This window comes from Podarcis melisellensis (assembly GCF_964234715.1).
Source record: "Podarcis melisellensis genome assembly, chromosome: 5".
NCBI classification, from domain to species: domain Eukaryota; kingdom Metazoa; phylum Chordata; class Lepidosauria; order Squamata; family Lacertidae; genus Podarcis; species Podarcis melisellensis.
The window spans coordinates 38,615,181-38,635,638 of NC_138537.1; the positions used below are offsets into that span (position 1 = coordinate 38,615,181).

The window sequence follows — 20,458 nt, forward strand, 5'->3', positions numbered from 1 at the left end:
TAGCTACATATTTATGTGCCAACTAACTGTAGGCAACTATGCTCTAAATATAACCTGTCCTATAGCATCAGCTCCCATATGCAGCTTCTTGCACAAGATGGGAGGTCCAACATTGGGGGGGGGGGGAGAGAAGGAAGCCCTATGGAAGTGGATGGAAAAGCCCACTTGTGGAAATTTCACATGCTTTGGCTTATTGGTGATGGTGTCAGATTAAAAGAAAAAGAAAAAAGAGTGATTACCCCACAGCTGGTGATGCCTGTATTTTAAATGCTTGTGTGGTAGAGATCCTATACAAGTGTCCTCAGAAGGAAGCTCCTCTGACTTTGATGGGACTTAGTCCCAGGTAAGTGTGTAAAGGGCTGACGTCTAAGGCATGGCCTCCCAGTGGTTTTAAGAGATGCAAGGATACAAAGACTGAGTAGCCTTACTGTGGTGTAAGGATTATTGGGAATGCATGCAAGTACACCGAACACTTAAAGTGCTAAATAAATGCTGTATTTGTAAACATAAATTCAGGCTGCAAAACTTACGTTTAAGCCACCACTAATTCAATTCTAGGCATATTTCAGGGGAGGAACCAAAGCACCTTTCACCAGACTTAACCCGGCCTGAAGTGTTGCAGCTTTCCCTTCTCTGAATTAAACTACAGACAAGTAGTGCATGGAGGCATCTGTTTAAAGGAAAGGAAGGCTTACAAATTAACAGGCCACACACCTGTATTTAGCCACTATATTCTATGATACAGGACGCTCTGCCTTGTAGGTAGCTTTCATATGTGTTTCACTTATGTTCCAATAATGGGCATACAGTGGGAAGCCATCACCAAATCTCTTGTACACAGCAAAATAGCTGCATATGCAGTTATTCATAAAAGACTCTTATCCAGAAGTGCACAACACTTGAAGGCTGTCCAATTTAACTATAGCCAAAACTGGACTGAGCAATTTCCAGAATGGTACTGCACAACTGCCATCTGCAAAAGTGTTCAATATAACCAGCCTCCAAGAATAATTGGTCAAAGCACTAAATAACAGCATTATGAGTCGAGAGGGGGACTGCAGTATTTGGGGGGGGGGGGAGAAAGGTTCCTTCAAACTTGAACTAGGCACAGACCATTGTCCCACAATCACCTCACAATGGTCTCCTGCCCACTGCAATTTCCTTCCACTCTTCCCATTCCACAACATCAGGGATAGGCAAACTCCGGACCTCCAGATGTTTTGGGACTACAACTCCCATCATCCCTGACCACTGGTCCTGTTAGCTAGGGATGACAGGGAACTGTAGTTCCAAAACATCTGGAGAGCTGGAGTTTGCCTATGCCTGCACAACATTAAAACCCAGAGTTAGTTTTTCTTTCTGTACTGATTGACAAGCAGATAATGAATGTAGCAAAGAAGTGGGATATTAGATTTCTTTTGGTTTGGTTTTCTGTGTGTGCTCTGTAGTCAGACCACAACTTGCTAACATTCAGCTTGCAATGCTAGTGAACACTTCCTTTTCCTCCTCACCAGAATGCAACGTGCCTCCGCCCACTAAAGACATGCAGATACTGTAGGAAGAAAGTTAGTAGAGCTGTTTTCTCTTAACCATTAAATTATATTAAGTTACGGTTCTGCTTACGTTTGAAAGAAAATATATGAATTCTACCCATTCACCTATTAACGTTATTCCTTTAACCTTAGCACTACTACCTCAAAGCTTTTCCAGATGAAGTACAGTATCAGATGAAAAGATTCAAATTGAGATTTGCTAGATAAATATTTATTTCCATTTTTAGTTCTTCAAATATTTCAGATTCCAACACATTTCCATTTAAATATATGAATGCAAATAAATAAGTCTCATACAAATCATAATCCTTTTAAAGAAAGATGAGTCCCCACTTAGGGTGTTTGCTATGGATTTGTTACAAATCAAAAGGAAATTTCTATCTTCCAAAATCACCACAAATCCAATTTTAGAAAAAAACAAAAAACCAAACAAGTGTGTTTTCCACCTTCCAATCCAAAATATCTTTGTCTGGTGGTCAGGAATATCCCACAGGTTCATACACCCACCCACCCACAATTGCACACCCCTTCCTTACTCCATCTTGGAAGTGTTTCTAACCGTAGTTTGCCTAGGAGGGATGTGCTGGCAAACTGGTGAGGCTAACCTAAAAATGGAGCTGGGAGCTGACATACGAGCTCATAGCATATTTCCTGATTAGAGTCAGTGCCTTGAAATTATAGTACATAATGTACAGCCGTTGGGAAGATGGCAATTTTCCATCTTCACGTCACTGAGGTTGCTCATTGTTTATCCAATATCGAATTGTCGGGCCGCTTTTCTTTAACAGTCTTTCACTACTCTGGTACCATTAAGCTGATTCTGCAGAATCCCTTTCTTAATCCAGGTTTCAGCCCTTTGGATGGAAATTCAGAACTAAGTACTTGGGTTTGGAACGACACGTCTGCATACCTCCTATCTCTGAACGGAGATCAGGAAAGAGGATACTTTGAGATGGTGTCACAGCAATCTCTGGTGAAGTATCTCCCATGCCATCCTTTTGCGGTAGTAAGGCATGTGACGCTGCAAAAGGAAAAAAACACCTTGGAACACTGAACACAGTCATACAAACAAACTTCCCCTCTATCACTGCTCAAAGTCTACTACTACTACGTTCATGTTTCTTCTCTCTCCATCACCACCCCCGATTATTTCTTTGCAATAGCTTGGTTTATCAGCTCATGTCATGAACAGAATATAAGGGAGCATATCCAAACAAAGGAATCAGATATGCAAAGTCCCAGATGTGCAGTTGTGCAAGATGGGACACCACTAATAAGCAGCCACTTCTCCACGGAAATAGGGGTCACAGAGAAGGCCTATGAACTAGCCGTGAACAAATCCCTGCCTACCTCAAGGAAGGCAAAGCAGGAGGAAAGCAAGCCTTAGGCTTTCCTAAAGTGTTTCAGGCCACTCACCTGTGTAAATGAAATTGGTTTATCCCTGGAGATGAAGTCTGCATATTTACAAGCAAACATTCCACAGTCACTGCCGTTCAACTGCTGTGGAATTTCCTAAGATTGAGGGAAGGGAGGAAACAGAAAAATGCAGAAATATATATAGAGAGATATTGCTTGCTTTCTGCTCCCCCCCCAACTGCAGAATACTGAACATTAAAGAGGCTCTGTTAGTGTCATAGATACGTGGAACCGAACCCCCATTTTGATGCGATTGTACTGCACTACATTTCCCATTTCCTACATTAGACAAGTTTGCTCTACGGAAAACTTAAAAGACTACAGGAGAAAGTTCCGAAAGTAGATCGACCATATCGGCACCACAGTCTTACCCAAGTGAGCTATACATTCTGTGAAATCCACTCTGCTTGAAATTTTTAAACTTTTCCCAAATTAACCTAACTCAAGATAGTAAGCATTTCACATTAGAATAGCATAAAATTTCATTATTTTTATCTAAGTCTTCGCTGCATTATGGAAACCCTTCAACTAGCGCAGCATTCAACACTTATGGGTGAGCACCCAACATTTGTTCATAGCTTAATAAATGATGCTTTAAGGGAGGATCAGTATACCCAAAGCAACACTTTAAAGAACATGTACTGAGATGCACATCAGAGCCGTAAAATCACACACGCACATGTGGTTCCATACTGTAAAGTGTCCATGATGAAGCTTTTATGACCATGTTTCTCCTGGCTTTGCTTTCTTCCTGCAGAAAATGCCTGTTCAATAAAAGCATGAGATAGATCAGTCACGATTCTCCTGATAGAGCTTATCACTCTACAGAGTTAGCAAAATTTTTTATCACAAACCTTTTCAATATCTGGCAGAATGAGAAGATGCTATATATCTTTAAGAGCATTCTTTCACTTGATGATTTAAATTGAAAGCTTATTTTAAAAAGTTGCGAAGTAAACTAAGTAGGGAATACAGTTTTACAATAACAGTGTCTATTTCTAAAAATGACAGTCATATCTAAGGGGTTAAGTAAACGTCTCAATATATCTATGAGCAATTTAAGAGTTGGTGCAGTATTAAGACAGCTTGTCAGACAGTTGCTTGTGTTTGGTTATTTATTTGGCAATGCATGACATCTCTGCAACTTTAATTAGAAGGAGTATTACACAAAAATGAACAAACATGGGAAGAAAAAAAAATACTTGTAAAATAAATTGCTATTAGAAAAATTGACTTACAGCAATCTCTTACATATCATATGGCCATCTTGTCCCATTGAATCAAAATATTTGATGGTCTCTCTCCTCATGTCTATAACCTATCATCAAAATAATAGTATTAATGGAACACTCACATTTGCTTTCACATCTTCTCGCCTTCTAAAAATGAAATAATGAGAAAAGCCAACAATGCGCTCACCACTAATGCCCAATGTACTCTGATATGAATGGGCACTAAGATTATATCATGCTGAAACAAGTCCACTTGTTTGGTCCATCTTCTGACCCCATTATAGCCCTCAGAACTTAGCTTGGGGTAGAAAAAAGTATTAAACGCATACAGTACTGGAAAGCCCAGTTGTTTATTTCTCTCCATCAGAAGGTTCATATAGAAGTTAATAACCTATAAATACAAGAAACAATGAAAGGAAGAAAAGAGCGATTAGATGTTTATCTGTTAAAGAGGAGGCAGCTGTCATGACATCATGTGGCTAAACTGCTGGGCTGTAGAATTTGCAATGTGTCTCCAGAACTGCTAAGACCTTCACTCCATGTAAAATCTGCACATTTTACCTGGGTTGCTGGTCTGATCAGGATATTTGGAAATCAAGTCTAAGTACTTCCATTCCTGCCACGTCCCCCACCTGTGGGCCCCCATGACCCGAGCCTCCTGATGAATTGTGCGAGTCTGCAAAAACCCCACAGCACCCTCTTAGATAAGGTGGAGGCTGTTTCCGAAGCTTGCTTTGCAACTCTTGTGTATCAAGATTATATCAATGGTACAGACAGGGAAGAAATCAGAACTGATGTGGACCAATGTATCTAGAAATTTTTCAATGTTGAACGACAAATAGAATTCTTTTTCTTACAAAAAGTGTTGCAGCCATCTGTCCAGAAACCAGAGCAATTAATTAAAGAGGTTGTTTCAGAACTGAGGAAATAAGTACCAATTCAGAAGCACGTGTATAAACTGTGACACTGGCAGCAGGTTCTGGAGGACATTAATATACAATGCACACAAAACCCTGCTGAACTGCCTCAAGGATCTTCAGCATAGCTAGAAGCCCTGCTTCAGCTAATTTCCCTGCACTCATTAGCAAACTTGAACATGGCATGTCATTCAAACACCAGAATGACCTTTGTTATACCAAACAGTGTAGAACAGATGCCCCCGTCCTATCATGTAAAAGTCCTTACCAAGCCAGGATGGAACACTTAAAAGAGCTTTCATTTTCCAAGAATTCAAGTCCACCTCACAGCATGTGACCTTGCCACAAGAAAAAGTTAACAAAGTTTTGACTAGAATCGAAAACTTGTATTTTACCACATCATTGAGCCACTGGTGGTCTCTTAGTCTCTGGATGTCTCCACGTGTAATGTTCAGCTTGAAGGCACTAGTCAGGATTTCGTTGTCGTCGCCACAGTTCAGCACATTCGCTATCTCTCTCTCCATATCCTGGAAGGGCAAGTGTAATGCTATTAGATGCATAAGTAGAAAGCAGCAGGCAGAATTAAACTTCCCATGTTTAGGAGCAGGAGTGGGGACAAGTCATGATATCTCTAGTTTGCTCAAATTCCTCAGATTATAAAATGATGCTAAAGCTCTTGCTTGCAACATGTTACATACTGAATATTGCAGCTTGGATTGCAATTGAATCTGAACAGCTAATTTAAAATAATAAGTTACTGCTCATGGGCATAGTACTGAGGACAGGAGAGACCAGTGGCATTTGTTCAGGTCAAATAGCCCATCAGATAGGAACTTATCCCAATCAACCCTACCACAAGAATGGTACCTCTGTAAGGTAAGGAAGGCTCTCTGTAGCCTTGTCCAAGCTCAGATATTTCTGTTCTTCTGTCTCAACTAGAGAATGCCTTCCATATGATGATTCTTCCTGACCCAGGCTTAACCTAAGTGACACATCCTCTGATAGATCATTTGTCAAGCAATGCGTTAAACTCTGGTAAAAGAAAATGGACCATTGTGAAATACAAGTCTGTGACAGGCCTGCTCATGGGAAAGGAAAATTCAATATATTCCAGTGCCATATTTAAGATTCCACTAAAGCTGTATCCTCAGTCTATTAGTCTGGTAGCAAAACAGGGATTCCCACAGACATGATCTCTGCATACTTGAGATATGTGGAAATAAAAATACAAGTATGGGAAGGGGTGACCTAGTTGAAGCCCTAAACTTTATTGTATCCCAAAGTGGGGATTCCCTTTGCACTACAGTGGTACCTTGGTAGTCAAACGGCTTGGCTCCTGAACAAATTGGCTCCTGAACGCCACAAACCCGGAAATAAGTGTTCTGGTTTGCAAACATTTTTCAGAAGCCGAATGTCCGAAGCGGCTTCCGCTTGAGTGCAGGAAGCTCCTGCAGCCCATCAGAGGCTGTGCCTTGGTTTTTTAACCGTTTCAGGAGTTGAACTGACCCCTGGAATGGATTAAATTCAAGAACCAAAGTACCACTGTATATGGATTACTTAAGTTCCAAATCTACAAAACGAGGCTTAGCACATTAGTCATCTAGCAATACAGCCAAGTTATGGTTGCAAGATCCTTCCCCCCAAAATACAATATGAAACACCAAATGTGTGTTTGCTGAGTTGCGCTTATGGAAAAGGTCACTGTTTTGATTTCTACAGCCTGGCAGATGGCCATCTGCAATCATCAGAGACAGGTACAACATTAATATGTGACACCCTGCAGAGTCCACCACTGATGTCTGCCCTGGGTTCCTCTGTTTCTCAACAAAACTGACTGGGTATTCTGTAAAGATTCAGAAAGTGACAGCAATCCACAAGGAGCAATCAAACCAGCAAAGCTGACTAGAAGAGCAGAACAAATCTCAAGAAGCAAAATAACCTGAAGTGAAATCTCTGACCAGCAAACATCCTTGCTTCCTCTCTCCATACTCTAATATTCCTCCCAGCATCTTACATTGTATATTTGTGATGTATTTTAATCCTTATAGGCTGTTATAGGAACCAGGTTATACATAAAATATTAATCACATGGAAAAATGTAATTATGCAATGAAGGACAAAAGCTTCACTAGTACAGAAAAACGACTCACCTCTTTTTTATGTACTACTAATTTTTTAGGTTCTGGAGTTCTTTCTGCTACTGTCACTGAACTGAAAGAAGCAAAGATTAATTCACGGCAAGAAAGATGGATTTTGCTAAGGCAGAGGGGAAAACAGTTTTCCCATGAAGAAGAAAGCATACTGGCATTTAATTCCTGCTAAAATCAATGCTCCTTTGTTCCCATGAAAAGCAGTTGCAGCAATGCTTGTGTGGAAAGAGAAAGAATGAAGGAACAGCAAACTGCAAAGGTGTATGAGGCAACGTCTATAATACCTAGATGAGTGGCTCATCTCTCCAGAAGCCAAAGTTGTACAGTACAGAACTAGACAAACATTGCCAGGTGGTAAGTTTTTAGTATAAGAAAGAAGTTTGACTAGACAGTTACGATCCCATTAATATGGAAGCTGGTGAAGATACTTTGTTTGGAAGGGCTCCAGAACTGAAGGCTAGAGAATAAAAAATGTACCTAGTAAATTTTCATTATATACAAACAGCATGGAACTATCTATCATTTCATCTAGTTTCTCTCTACAAAATTAAGATGCAGAAGCTTTAGCAACCTAGGAAGCCACAGAGGTTAGATGGCCACCTAACATGGTTGCTTAGTTGAGATTACTGTATTGCAGGGGGCTGGAGCCTGAGGATCCCTTCCAATTCTAGAATTCAATGATTCTAAGATGTCTCCCTGCCTACATCCAGTCTGGTTTTGCCCCCAAGCAGTACTTCTCTTACTCCTTATCTCCTAAAACGTGTATCTATAGGAGAGAGAGAAATAACAAATAAATAGAGCCATTGCTAACAACAGCTCACATACTGTTTTTATGGCTTCTAGGTTAGCCCTAAATCCACCTAAGTATCAGTGCTCTAACACTTCCCCTTGGGGAAGTTAATGATACAACTAAGTACTACTCATGAGAATAGTGTAAAAGCAAAACCTGATGCACACAATGATTAAAGGTTGTTGTGCTCTTGCATCAATGTGCAGCCAATCAACTCCAAAGCCAAAACCAGCAATTTTTTTGCAACAACATTTTCACATACCTGTTTGCTGCTCTTTGAGGGCACAGGCAGCCAAAGTTTGTGACACCTTTAAGGAAAAAAAAGTGCAATTAACACAGTATTTTAGTCAAGTGTAATTTTAGCACGGCACCGAGTGACATATTTAGAAAAGAAATTTAAAAATGTTGGCTGCCATACTCATTTCACATGTAAATAATTTCTCCTCTTAATAATATGCCAAGGAAACAGCTTCTTATTTCAAGTATATCATAAAGAATAATAAACCAATAAGCTATTTCTGCCACCTTATGACAAGACACAATTTTAATGTATATCTAATTTACAGTTGTTGTTTTTTTAAAATAAAGTAAGTTGTGGGTGAACAACAAAATATGCATGATTGGCTACTTATACCAAGGTGGATTTTAAAAAGGAGAGAACAAAGTACTTATGAACTTATGAACAAATTTTAACATCACCTTTAGTGATCCTCTTATAACCATCTAAAGCAGGAGTGTGACCTTTTTTGGTTTTTTATCAGAACTTGCCTTGAAAGCCAAACCTGACCAGTAATCACTGCTGCCCACCTGTGCATCACACGACATCATTATGACACCATGTGATTCACAGGCACAGTCAAAATCTCTTGCAGGGGTTCCCATATTAGAGGTTACCGCCCACACACTTCTGCTGCGCTTTCTGCTAGTATGCTGGCACCTCAGTAAAACCTCATCTTACTGTTTATAGCAGAGTTTTCCCCCAGAGGCAGACGGCAAGAACAGTAGTCATAGTCAAAGTTCTCAGTCAAGAGCTTCTTTATCTCTTGACTGGTCACACAAGCATTTCTCTTACAAATACATAAACTATTTGCATTCCTTCTATAACTCACCAGCACGGTATAAACTCAGCGTGTGGGTGTGGGTGTGCTTTCTCCACGCTAAACTTGCAGCCTGCAACTTCCTCCCTTTAATTGCACCTCCAGCTGACACCAATCAAGCCAAGACTGCCACTCCCACACACTAAAGGAAATTCCAGAAACCTTTTTTTAAAGGAACTTTTATCTGTTTCTTGAAGAATGTTTTCCTAACATCCCAAGCACCTGCTGCTTTTGAGAACTTCTTTCTGGCCATTGCCATAGTAGCAGGAAGCGCTTGGGAAGGAAACGGACTTCCTTCTCTCTCTTCTGACATTCTCTCTCTTCTGACACCAGTGAGGTGGGGAAAAGCTCGTTTTCTCTTTTGATGGAGAGATAGAAAGCTTTGTCTGTTCCTACCCTCATCCCACCAGTGACTTAAGCGAAAGAAGCCAGCACCTTCTGCTGTTGTGTGAAGCCTTTGGGATTACAGGAGAACAAGGCATAAAAGGGAAGCAGAGGAAGAAGTCTCCTTCCGTCCCTTTTAAGCCTGATCTTGCTGCAGTCTCAGTGGAAGGGGGAGGGATGCTAGCAAAAGCTGTGGAAAGCCTTTGGGAAACTCACACCTTCCCTTTTCACTCTCTTATCCCTAGCTTAATCTTTGCTCATCAGCAGGAACCCTGTCCACCTGCCCATCAGGAGATATAGCCAGCTGAGGGAAAATGGCTTGGCAGGCCAGGTTTGAGCTGAGCGACTGAGGTTCTCCACCCCTGGAGTGTGTATAAACTACCACCCCGCCTGCGTGCTTCTTCAAATTAACAATTAAGTTCTGCCATTTTCAAAATATTAGCCAGAAATTCAGTGTAACTTTCAGAGACATTGCATCTCTTAAATATGTCTTCTTACAGGAAAAGTAGCTTTAGAAGGAGTTCCTATAACATCATGAATGCAGATAATTACCAGAGAAAGCTGTGTCATTATTATTTTTTAGATGCAGGAAAAAGCATACGAACAGGTAGAATAGCATAATTTAACTGAAGTATTAATCACTTTGAATGATTAAAATGGCAAATTAGGTTAGTTTAATATACTGGAATGCATCAACCAAAGTCTGAAAGACTGGTGATTTTCCCAAGCCTTTCAAGTTAGTGTGCAACATAAGGAGGAAATATAGCAGTAAGAAAAACTGGTAGAACAGAAAGTGTATGAACTAGAGGTTAGAGTTTGATTTAATTATATACTTAATTATATACCTGTATAGTGCTTGTATAGCACCTACCATTTCTTGGTGTGTCAAATGAAGGGTCATCAATTTCTACACAGCAATGAGATTTTAGCGGCTGATGGACTTCACGCTGGACACTTGGTTTAGCATATTCACAAGAACAGAGATAAATTATATTTTCAGCTAAGGAAAAGAATCCTCAAATTTCAACATGGCATTGAACAGAAACTGAATACTGAACACACATAAATACTGATACTGAAAACAAGGTATCATTCAGAGTTAGGTAAACCCAAAAGGATCTGCAAGGAGGATAACATATTAGCTAGGTTATCTGAGATTTTTTGTGTGAAGAAAATGCGAATGCCCCTTACTGGGAAGATAGCTGAAGAAGTGGCTTCCTGCTACACCTGAGAGTGACCAGATTGCCAACTGCAGCTTCCTCTCAGCTTGTAGCTCTGCACAACCACAACTACTCACTGATGCTAACACCTATTAGTTCCTTGATATTAAAGACACTATTGTTGCCCAAGTGCATGAATTAAGGAGATATTTCAAATCCAGAATGCCAATAAGCTGAAATTAACTATCTGTTTTGTCTTCCTCAATGCATGTTAACCTTCACCAAGAAACACATGAACCTACTCAAAAGAAAATACTTCATTATTTCATTCTATGACTTTATTAAAATGTTTTTATTAGGGACTTACTCCAAGCACTTTGCTCTTGTGGGAGAGGAGTGGTTTTTATAGCATTTTTCCTTTTCTTGTTCCAGCAGCTGTTTGTATTTTTCTCGCTCCTCTCTCTGTACTCCCTGGGAGGAGACAAATAACGAAATTATTTATCATTAAAAGGGTGATGACATTCATACCTGCATTATTCTAAACATACTCCTATATGTTACAATGATATTCTTTTATTATTATTTATTAATTTTGCATACCGCAATTTATCTGAAGATCACAGGGTGGTTTGCAACATAAAAATACAAAATATATTAAATATATTGTTGTTGGCTGTGGTTTTAATGGATCTTTTCAATATTATTTAATTACATTTTAATGGTTCATCTTTTCTATGTTTTAAAGCTTTTTCTATTTTATCATTTCCTGGACTGGGAAAAATGTGGGGTATAAATCAATATAATAATAGTAATAAGAATACTTCAGCAGTGTGCCTCAATATGCAAGTTCTCAGGCCAGCCACCTATAATCACTCTGAAAGACAGATTCGAAGCAATAGCAATCCACATAAAGAGAACTCAGATACAGAAATCTTATCTTATCTTATTTGGGAGTAAATTCCCCTGGGGAAAAATAGTAAGCTCTATTTCTGAGCAAACATGCATAGACCAAGCTACTGATCCATCCAACTGATCAAGTGGACCAAGACCAATTGATCCGTCCCAGTTCATATAGGATGGTTATATAAGAACATGGGGCCATGGCTCAGTGACAGAGCATCTGGTTGGCATACAGAAGGTTTCAGGTTCAATGCTAAACATCTATAGGAAAGGCTGTGAAAAGCTCCCTTTCTGAAACACTGGAGAGCTGCTGCCAGTCAGTTTATAGAAAATACTGAGCTAAATTGACTAATATTCTGATAAGGCAGTGTCCTATGTAACAGGAAACTAGATCACAGAAGGCAGATTACCAGATCTGCCACCCAAATTATCATCTCTCTACTTCACTGATTCAAACAGTTGGATGACCTGGGAGCTGTCTGTGGACAAACGCCGGCTCCCTCGGCCTATAGAGCGAGATGAGTGCGCAACCCCAGAGTCGTCCGCGACTGGACCTAATGGTCAGGGGTACCTTTACCCTTGGCAAGACTCTCTCACAAGAAAAATTTAATACATATTAGGTGTCCATGAGAGTTCTAGGGGGAAATTCAACTACACAAACTGAAATCAGTCTAGCCCTGATCTAAGAAAAAAGATGCAATAAAATGGAAAGGATGAAAACATACCATCTAACCAGCCTTACTGAAATACACACCACATTTAAATATATTGTAGCCATTTCTCTATTGCAAGGCAATTCTGTACATTACAAGCTTGCTGTACATTACAAGTACTATATATGTCAATGGACTTGCCTCTTCCACTGTACAGTGAAGTTTCCTTAGATGTCTTCCAGTCTCTGGAGGGGAGGTTTCTAAGAAATGCTTGTGGGTAGCAATTTTCCATGCTGGCAAGCACTCTTGAACCGAATTATGGCTTTTCTTGCTACTCTTTTTGACATTACATTCATGCCTGGGAGGATGAAAGAAAGCATTACAGAATTAAGAATGCTACAAAAACTTACAGGTTTGCATAATTCCAAGTAGTGCATAATAATTAAAGGTAAAGGTAAAGGTACCCCTGCCCGTACGGGCCAGTCTTGACAGACTCTGGGGTTGTGCGCCCATCTCACTTAAGAGGCCAGGGGCCAGCGCTGTCCGGAGACACTTCCGGGTCACGTGGCCAGTGTGACATCGCTGCTCTGGTGAGCCAGAGCTGCACACGGAAACGCCGTTTACCTTCCCGCTGGTAAGCGGTCCCTATTTATCTACTTGCACCCGGAGGTGCTTTCGAACTGCTAGGTTGGCAGGCGCTGGGACCGAGCAGCGGGAGCGCACCCCGCAGCAGGGATTCGAACCGCCGACCTTTCGATCAGCAAGTCCTAGGCGCTGAGGCTTTAACCCACAGCGCCACCTGTGTCCCATAATAATTAGTGCATATCAAAACAGATTGAAAGAACAGAAGATTTACCTCAGACAGGTTTTAACTCTGTGACAATCAGTTACCATCTCTTCATTTGGATGCATACTGGTACTGCAACCAGTTTTTGTATCTATAAAAAAGAGGAGGATTTACCACAAATAATTCTATAGACAATTGCTGTGCTGATCCCAGAGGATTACCAAACTTCCTTTGGTAGATAGGAGGAGAACACTATAGCCCTTTAAGGTTGCTCCTAGAAGCACCTACTCATTCAGGTAGAATAATCTGAAGGCTCCAGCCTGCTGTTTTAGAGACAAGCTGTTATGCCCGCACATAAGCGTGTCTAATCATACGAAAGTGGGTGTTGTTGAGGGCAGGCAAAAGCTGTCCTCCTTGCAAGCTAATCCAGTAGCAAGGAAGGGCTGGCATCCATTATATGAGACAACAGGTGTGAGTCCTCCTTGCCAGCAAATGACTTGCAAGGAAAGCTCCAACATGCTCAAGCCCTTCAACATAAGCAGATCTGCTTACAGCAGGAGTGGGGAACCTCTGGCCCAGAAGACAAATACAACTCTCCAGGGCTCTCTATCCGGCCCTCAAGACCCTTCCAAGACCACAACCCTCTCAAGCCCTGCTTTGCATTCTCCTTTTGCCTAGCTAAAATGTGTCCTTCAGCACTGTTTTAATGCCTCTTGCTTGCCTGAATGGGGGATGGAGACATTATTGTGTGTGCCTCTGTATAAAAACCTCTGACTTTGATGTTGCTGGAATGTAGCCTATTTTACAAATATAACTGTCACATCTGCCCAACTTTTGCTCTAGCCCTGCTAACCACTGGCAGGTGGCCCCCAAAAGGTTGCCTGACTTACAGGTAACCAAACCCACAAGGAAAAGAACAGAAACATAATAGGACAAAGAAGAACAAACTGTACATGCACACACAGGCTGAAAGACAACAACCAAGGCAGACCAACCTAAGCTAGTATCATTGAAGGTTATTCCATGCCATACAATAATGTTTCAGCACTTCTTAACAAGTGAAAAAATAGTTACAAATACCATACAGTGAGGCAATAAAGTATTTGACCCCCTTGGAATCTGCTGGATTGATTGCTTCTGTCAACAGGTGTCTTTTGTACTGTAACAAGCTGGGATTACAGGTAAGACCTCTCCCTTACAGCAGGTGTTTCTAATCTCAGCTCGTAACATACAGTGAGGCTACCAGGTAGCCTGGTGGATAGGGGATGAAATACTTATTTCACTCATTATAATGCACATCATTATAATCATTATAATGCAAATCTTGTCTTCTGGGGGTTTTCCTGTTGTTATTCTGTCTCTCATAGCTACAATAAACCTACCATTAAAATTATGGACTGGTCATTTCTTTGTCAAAGGGCAAACAGGCAAATTTAGCCAGGGATCAAATACTTTCCCACCTCACTGTATATGAAGGGAGTATAACCACTACATGAGAGAACAACAAAAGACGAAGACAGAGTGCACTCTTCAATGCTTTGAGTATTTTGAAAGATTATGCGAAAGCAATCATACATGAAATGTAGCGACATTACACATCACTTACCCAATTCAAGCTTCTGCATCCCAGAGAAAGGTTCCATCTTCTTATCATCTGAATTACCAGATCCATTTGAAATAATCTTGCGAAGAAAGCATATTTGTTTTTGTAAGTATTTTTCCAGACATGTCAAAAGTACAAAACCCACAGTTCCCTGGACTGCTCCTCTTCCAATACTTTGGATTGGAACAAACAAACTACATTAATTACTGCCTTCTAGTCTCTCAATCCCCACATTCTTTCTGCCATTTTAAGCCATCAGTGACCAGGGCACAATCATGCATGCACAAGCCCCAATAATTTCACTCATGTAACTTGAGAAAAATAGCATTAGGCTCAGGTGTGTAAAGCTGCAACTTATCCTGAATGGGTTGGCAGAATAAGAGGTGTGCTTTTAATACATTTGTAACAAAATGCTTAACCCTGTGTGTCACTTGATATGATTCATTCATAGTTCTCTGTTTTCAGAACCGGAGCCATGAACACACTGATCTCAGATTAGATACCTTAAGAAAGAATAAAACAGTAACAGGCACTTACTGTGCAACAGTACACTTGGAGATGTATTAGCAACATTTATATTCATCTATGCCTTAACCTTAAGAGCCTAGAGTGTGCAGAATTGGGAGTTTTGTTTTGTGATATAAGATGTTGAGTTAATAATTGAATGGTAAGGTGTCAGATCCCCAGAGATCACTTTCACCCCTGCTTTTCATTCAGCAGAAGAACCAATTCAACATAATAAAAGACACAACCTCTGACCCCACAATTATTTCTCTTAAGCTGGGCAATTAATGAGACTCTTTTTGCCACAAACCCCTTTGGCCGACAATTCTCCAAAAGAGCAACAAGCAAGTTTTACCTAAGAAAAGCCAAGCAGTCCAGCAGTGCATGGGCATTTCTCATGGCCTTCCATTCATACAGCCCTACACTCTCATCTTAAGGGCCTGCAAGAAGAGTTCTCTCTTAGCCAAGGTCTATTTCTTATTTGTTGCCAACAAAGGTCCGTATAGTAAAAGCTATGGTTTTCCCAGTAGTGATGTATGGAAGTGAAAGCTGGACCATAAAGAAGGCTGATCGCCGAAGAATTTATGCTTTTGAATTATGGTGCTGGAGGAGACTCTTGAGAGTCCCATGGACTGTGAGAAGATCAAACCTATCCATTCTGAAGGAAACCAGCCCTGAGTGCTCACTGGAAGGACAGATCCTGAAGCTGAGACGCCAATACTTTGGCCACCTCATGAGAAGAGAAGACTCCCTGGAAAAGACCCTGATGTTGGGAAAGATGGAGGGCACAAGGAGAAGGGGACGACATAGGATGAGATGGGTGGATAGTGTTCTTGAAGCTACCAGCATGAATTTGACCAAACTATGGGAGGCAGTGGAAGACTGAAGTGCCTGGCATGCTCTGGTCCATGGGGTCACAAAGAGTCGGACACGACTAAACGTCTAAACAACAACAACAATATTTCTTATTTGAAGGAACTGGGGTGATGAGAAGAAAATTGTGCAGGGAAATAAGCTTGTGATGTACAGTGCCAGAGGAAAGCCTATCCCTAAGAATCCTTTCCACTCAAGTGAATTCAATAGTGTTGCCACTCCAGAGAAACAGGGTAGTAGTTCAATGGATCTAATTTGGTTTGAATGTGCACATCAAACCTGTAAGTCTCTTCCAAGAATGCATACAAACCTCGTCTGTAGTTTCTGCATGCCAATCTCCAGTCTGAAAATACTTAGTTGTCAGATGGGAAGGTAGTTTAATTAGAGAGGCAATCCCCTGATGCAGTGTTTCAAAAATACCTAGGAAAAATTAAACAGACAAAAGGGAGGCCTCTCATGAATCTCATGTAGTACAAAGTAGCATTGTAGTCATAAGGTGAAAACACCTCATGGACTAATGCTAAAGGCTAGTAGACTGAAGCCCCAAGAGGTACCACAGAATACATTCACACATGGCAATATGTATATTTCTGGAAACAAGTAATCTTGTCCTCCTTTTGCTCTCACCAGAAGATGAAATGGAGCAAAAAAGGAATAAGTTAGATACAAGATTCTTAAAAATGTATACTAATAAAACCAAGACTTCATGGTCTGGGACACTTTTTGTTTCCTATAAGCAGATGTCAGTCAGGGTTCCCAAGGCTATTCTGGCTCATTAGTCAATGGTAATACTGGTTTGGGTTATCAAATGTCAGAATAAGGAGTATCTAAACGGATTGCTACCATTCTACATGCCTTTTCTGTGGTGGCTTCTTGTCTGTGGAATGTTCTCCCCAGAGACGCTTGCCTGGCGCCATCATTACATGTCTTTAGGCACCAGGCAAATAAAATCCTCTGGCTGGCTATTAAATAATCTATGGCCTGTTAAACAGGGGTAGGGCTGTTATTATGATTATTTTATCATTATGTTGCCTATTACTTTTTAATTATTATGCTGCATAAATTATGTTCTTAATGTTATTCACTACCCTGGGATCTTTGGATAAAGGGTGCTATATAAATCAAATAAATGAATAAATTTTGTTATAAATTCTAGTGGCACAGCAGTTTTCTGAAATTATTCCCTCATAGAGCAGCAAACCACGTGAATGAAACCCAATTTGATGGGTGAAGCAAACTAAGTGAAACAAAATGCACTACAAAATTGAATGTAGGCATCGGCTGATGCTACTTACTGTCACAAAGTCCTTCATGTTTAGGTTCAATAGACCTTTACATGGTTTCAGAACTGGGCTGACTTCCCTGGGGCTCCAAGATTTGCAAGTCCAATTTGCAGGGTGTCCCTCTGCTCGTATCCAGAGAAAGAGAGATTTTGCCTAATTTGGTGGCTCTCCTTTCTTAGTCTGAACAGAGACACATTCCTGGTTAGCCCTTCCAATATGAGGTTTCTGAACTGGGACCTTACTCTTTCTGTACTGTTATTTAGTGCTCTGGCAATTTTCCAACTAAAGCCCCTCTTCTATGTCTCTGCTGGATAGGTAAGGCAATACAAAAATGCCCTTGCATTTATTGATTTATAAATATTTGAATAAATTTATGTCATTCCCTGACCAAGTCTTAAAAGCCTTTCCATGTTTGCATAATGTTGGTTTTTTTTCACTTGAGTGAAAAATGAGTTATGGCCATTTGAGGCAGCTGTGAATTCTCTGTGGGAGGGCAAGGAAAGAAAAGTATTTTAAGATCTACCTAATTATATTGCAGTAATGACAGGGAGTTGTCAAAAACAAGACAAAGAGTCAGTACACCCAAAGCCAAAGTGCTTAAAATATGGGAAGTGATATTACAGGTATTACCAAGCTTCTGCCTTTTTGCTTGCTTCTCATCAGGGTCTTCAGCATGCCACCAAGCACTGTGAAGAAGAAGAGGAGGAGTTTGGATTTGATATCCCGCCTTTCACTCCCCTTCAGGATTCTCAAAGCAGCTAACATTCTTCTTTCCCTTCTCCCCCATAACAAACACTCTGTGAGGTGAGTGGGGCTGAGAGACTTCAAAGAAGTGTGACTGGCCCAAGGTCACCCAGCAGCTGCATGTGGAGGAGCAGAGACGCGAACCCGGTTCCCCAGATTACGAGACTACCGCTCTTAACCACTACACCACACTGGCTCTCTCTCTGGAATAGGTAAAACTTTTTAAGAAATGGGGCATTCAATGCAAAGCTGAGTTACTTGTTGCCAAGAGACCCATGATTTCAGCTGCTGCAGATGTCACTTTGTTTTTGACCATCAAATAGTTGATCACATATCTGCAAGCTAAATTCCACCCCCCTTTGACAGCACTATACATCAATAAATAGGATGATGCTTTATCTGCAACATTTCTGTGCCATTTTGCTAGTATCCTGTGGCAAAAGCACTGAGTAGGGCTGTGCACTGAAAACAAGATTTGGTTCAGATCCACTTTGGCACTTCAGAAAGCAGAATGGTTCAGCATGGACCACTTTGGAGGGCACTTGCTTCATCTCATGCTTGAATCAGAAACTATGAAAAATCTGACGCTTCATGTCTGCTCATGGACTATAATTGGGAAAGTTGTAACTTGTTTCCTTTTTAACTTTGGTTCCTATTTTCCTTCTGCAAGAAGGAGGCCTGCCATTATTATTCTAACAAACAACGAAGATATGCTTTAGTAAAGCCACAGCAAGTAACCACATCCACATTCCTAACAGCAATAAAAGCATACTGAAGTCTACCTAGAACCATAGCGGTCAACTTTCAGATTTGAAAATAAGGGATCAGCAGCCTCACCTGTCCCGGGGACAGTCTACAGGATATCTAACAATCCTGGGTAGAAGTGAGAAACGGCGCTGGAATAAGGGAATTTCCCGCAAAAAAAGGGAAGGTTGACAGCTATGCCTAGAACCAATGTCTGTCTTTTAAATACAGCTTGCTGTCTTAAGTATTATTAGCAAGGATGTGTATGCAGCACAAACAATTTTGAAAGTTTGTAAAAACAAACAAACAAACAAACAAACAAACAAACCATAGAAGTAAATTTTTGCTAAAGCTGAAGATAGATTTTCGGGAGTTGCCGCTATTCGTCTAGCTTCCAGACTAGTAAGGAAAACTATTCAACCAGAAATATCTGCACCTCTCCTCTGGCATCTTTACCTTAATACAATAATATGCAGATTCTAACAAGCCTGCATTGCCAATAGACCAAATCACACACACCACTGTGTACACAGCATACATTTAAAGCACCTTTTCTCCTCCCCATAAATTGTGGGAATTGTGATCTGTTAAAAGTGCTAGCAATTGTAGCTCCGTGGGGTAAAGTTCCCGGGATATTTTTTTTTAGGGGAGGGGGGAGGGGGAAGGGGGCGTGCTTTAAACGTGTGAAGCGCTTGTAACCAAAGCCCCGCTGAACACACAGTCCGGCATTCTTGCCAACTGGGAGAGACGGCCTGGCTCGAGGCATGAGACCTTTGAGGCTCTTTCATTCAGCTCCCTAAGCCTCTGAGAACGAAGAGGGCCACGCAGGGAAGGGGAGCGCAAGAGGCAAGCTGGAAGGCATGTCCAGCGGCTGCCACAACCGGCCCACCCTGAGGCTAAGCAGACCCTCCCCTCGGGGCCCTGGCTCCAACTAAAGCCCCCTCTGACCTGGGGTGGCGCCTTTTCCGCGGCCGAGGGAGCGAAGGCTCCGCGTCGCGGCGATAAGGGGGAGAAGGGAGCAGCCAGGGGCGCAGCGCCTGGGAGAGCCATTTGTACATAGGCCTCAGCCACAGCGGCCGGCCCGGAATTGCGTCACTTGCCCGCGACCGGCGCGCAGTCAGTGACGAAGTGATTAGGAAGGGAGGCTGTTTATATACTGTATATCTATATTTCGAAACTTTTCTCTTCACCCGCCGTCTGCACTAAAAGAAAACAAAGTGTGCGCTTCATATGCATGGTCATAGTATTCTCTCACTTTGGGCCGAGCTCCATGTCTGCAGTCCTGCTCCTCGCGCACCCGTCAGGCGTCTTTCCATTCGGGTCTCTACTGCCTGACGGGCGGGGGGAGGGGGAGACCCTATTTTATACCACGCGGCTGCGGAGAACATGGGCGGGGGGACCACAGGAGCCAGTAAACGCGGAGAACGCCCGCTTTTTCGCAGCGCTGTGCCTTCCCCACCCTGGTTCCCCTCCACTTCTTTGCCTGCCTTTAACTCCCGTCAGCCCTCACCATGGACCGTCCTGGCTGGGGCTGATGGGAGTTGAAGTCCAACAGGAACCCCCATAGACTCGGAGGCCGGGATGGCGGGCGGCCATTTTTACAGGAAGTTCCGGCTGTGCGTCGCCACGTCCCTCCTTTTCCGTTCGTGAGAGGGACGGGGCGCCGCG

At 41.7% G+C, this 20,458-nt stretch overlaps 1 protein-coding gene across 6 annotated transcripts; it reads right to left on the reverse strand.

Moving 5' to 3' along the window:
• Positions 1-1,742: 1,742 nt before the first annotated feature.
• SENP2 (SUMO specific peptidase 2) lies at positions 1,743-20,425 on the reverse strand. 6 transcript variants are annotated; one of them, XM_081910457.1, is made up of 17 exons: positions 20,301-20,425; positions 17,933-17,988; positions 16,330-16,439; positions 14,646-14,721; positions 13,109-13,190; positions 12,450-12,610; positions 11,067-11,166; positions 10,411-10,493; positions 8,321-8,366; positions 7,269-7,329; positions 5,986-6,150; positions 5,514-5,645; positions 4,389-4,592; positions 4,208-4,287; positions 3,649-3,733; positions 2,970-3,065; positions 1,743-2,574 (listed from the first exon to the last, which is right to left on the reverse strand). In XM_081910457.1, exons 1-17 carry the CDS (start codon positions 20,384-20,386, stop codon positions 2,512-2,514), a joined length of 1,686 nt encoding a protein of 561 aa, XP_081766583.1. In that variant the 5' UTR covers positions 20,387-20,425; the 3' UTR covers positions 1,743-2,511. The 6 variants fall into 6 exon arrangements, with proteins under 6 accessions (XP_081766583.1, XP_081766584.1, XP_081766582.1 ...); XM_081910458.1 differs by lacking the exon at positions 20,301-20,425 and adding an exon at positions 20,046-20,225; XM_081910456.1 differs by lacking the exon at positions 20,301-20,425 and adding an exon at positions 19,739-19,890 and having other exon boundaries at positions 11,067-11,170; positions 12,454-12,610.
• Between the last annotated feature and the right edge of the window lie 33 nt (positions 20,426-20,458).

What these genes read in the sequence shown, in the direction of transcription:
- SENP2 (XM_081910456.1), bottom strand. Translation starts at nt 19,848, where the DNA reads ATGTACAAATGGCTCTCCCAGGCGCTGCGCCCCTGGCTGCTCCCTTCT. An exon ending in TTTACAGTATGGAACCACAT is followed by an intron (nt 3,066 to 3,648) that starts GTGCGTGTGTGA and finishes CCTCAATCTTAG; the next exon opens with GAAATTCCACAGCAGTTGAA. An exon ending in AACCAATTTCATTTACACAG is followed by an intron (nt 2,575 to 2,969) that starts GTGAGTGGCCTG and finishes TTCCTTTTGCAG; the next exon opens with CGTCACATGCCTTACTACCG.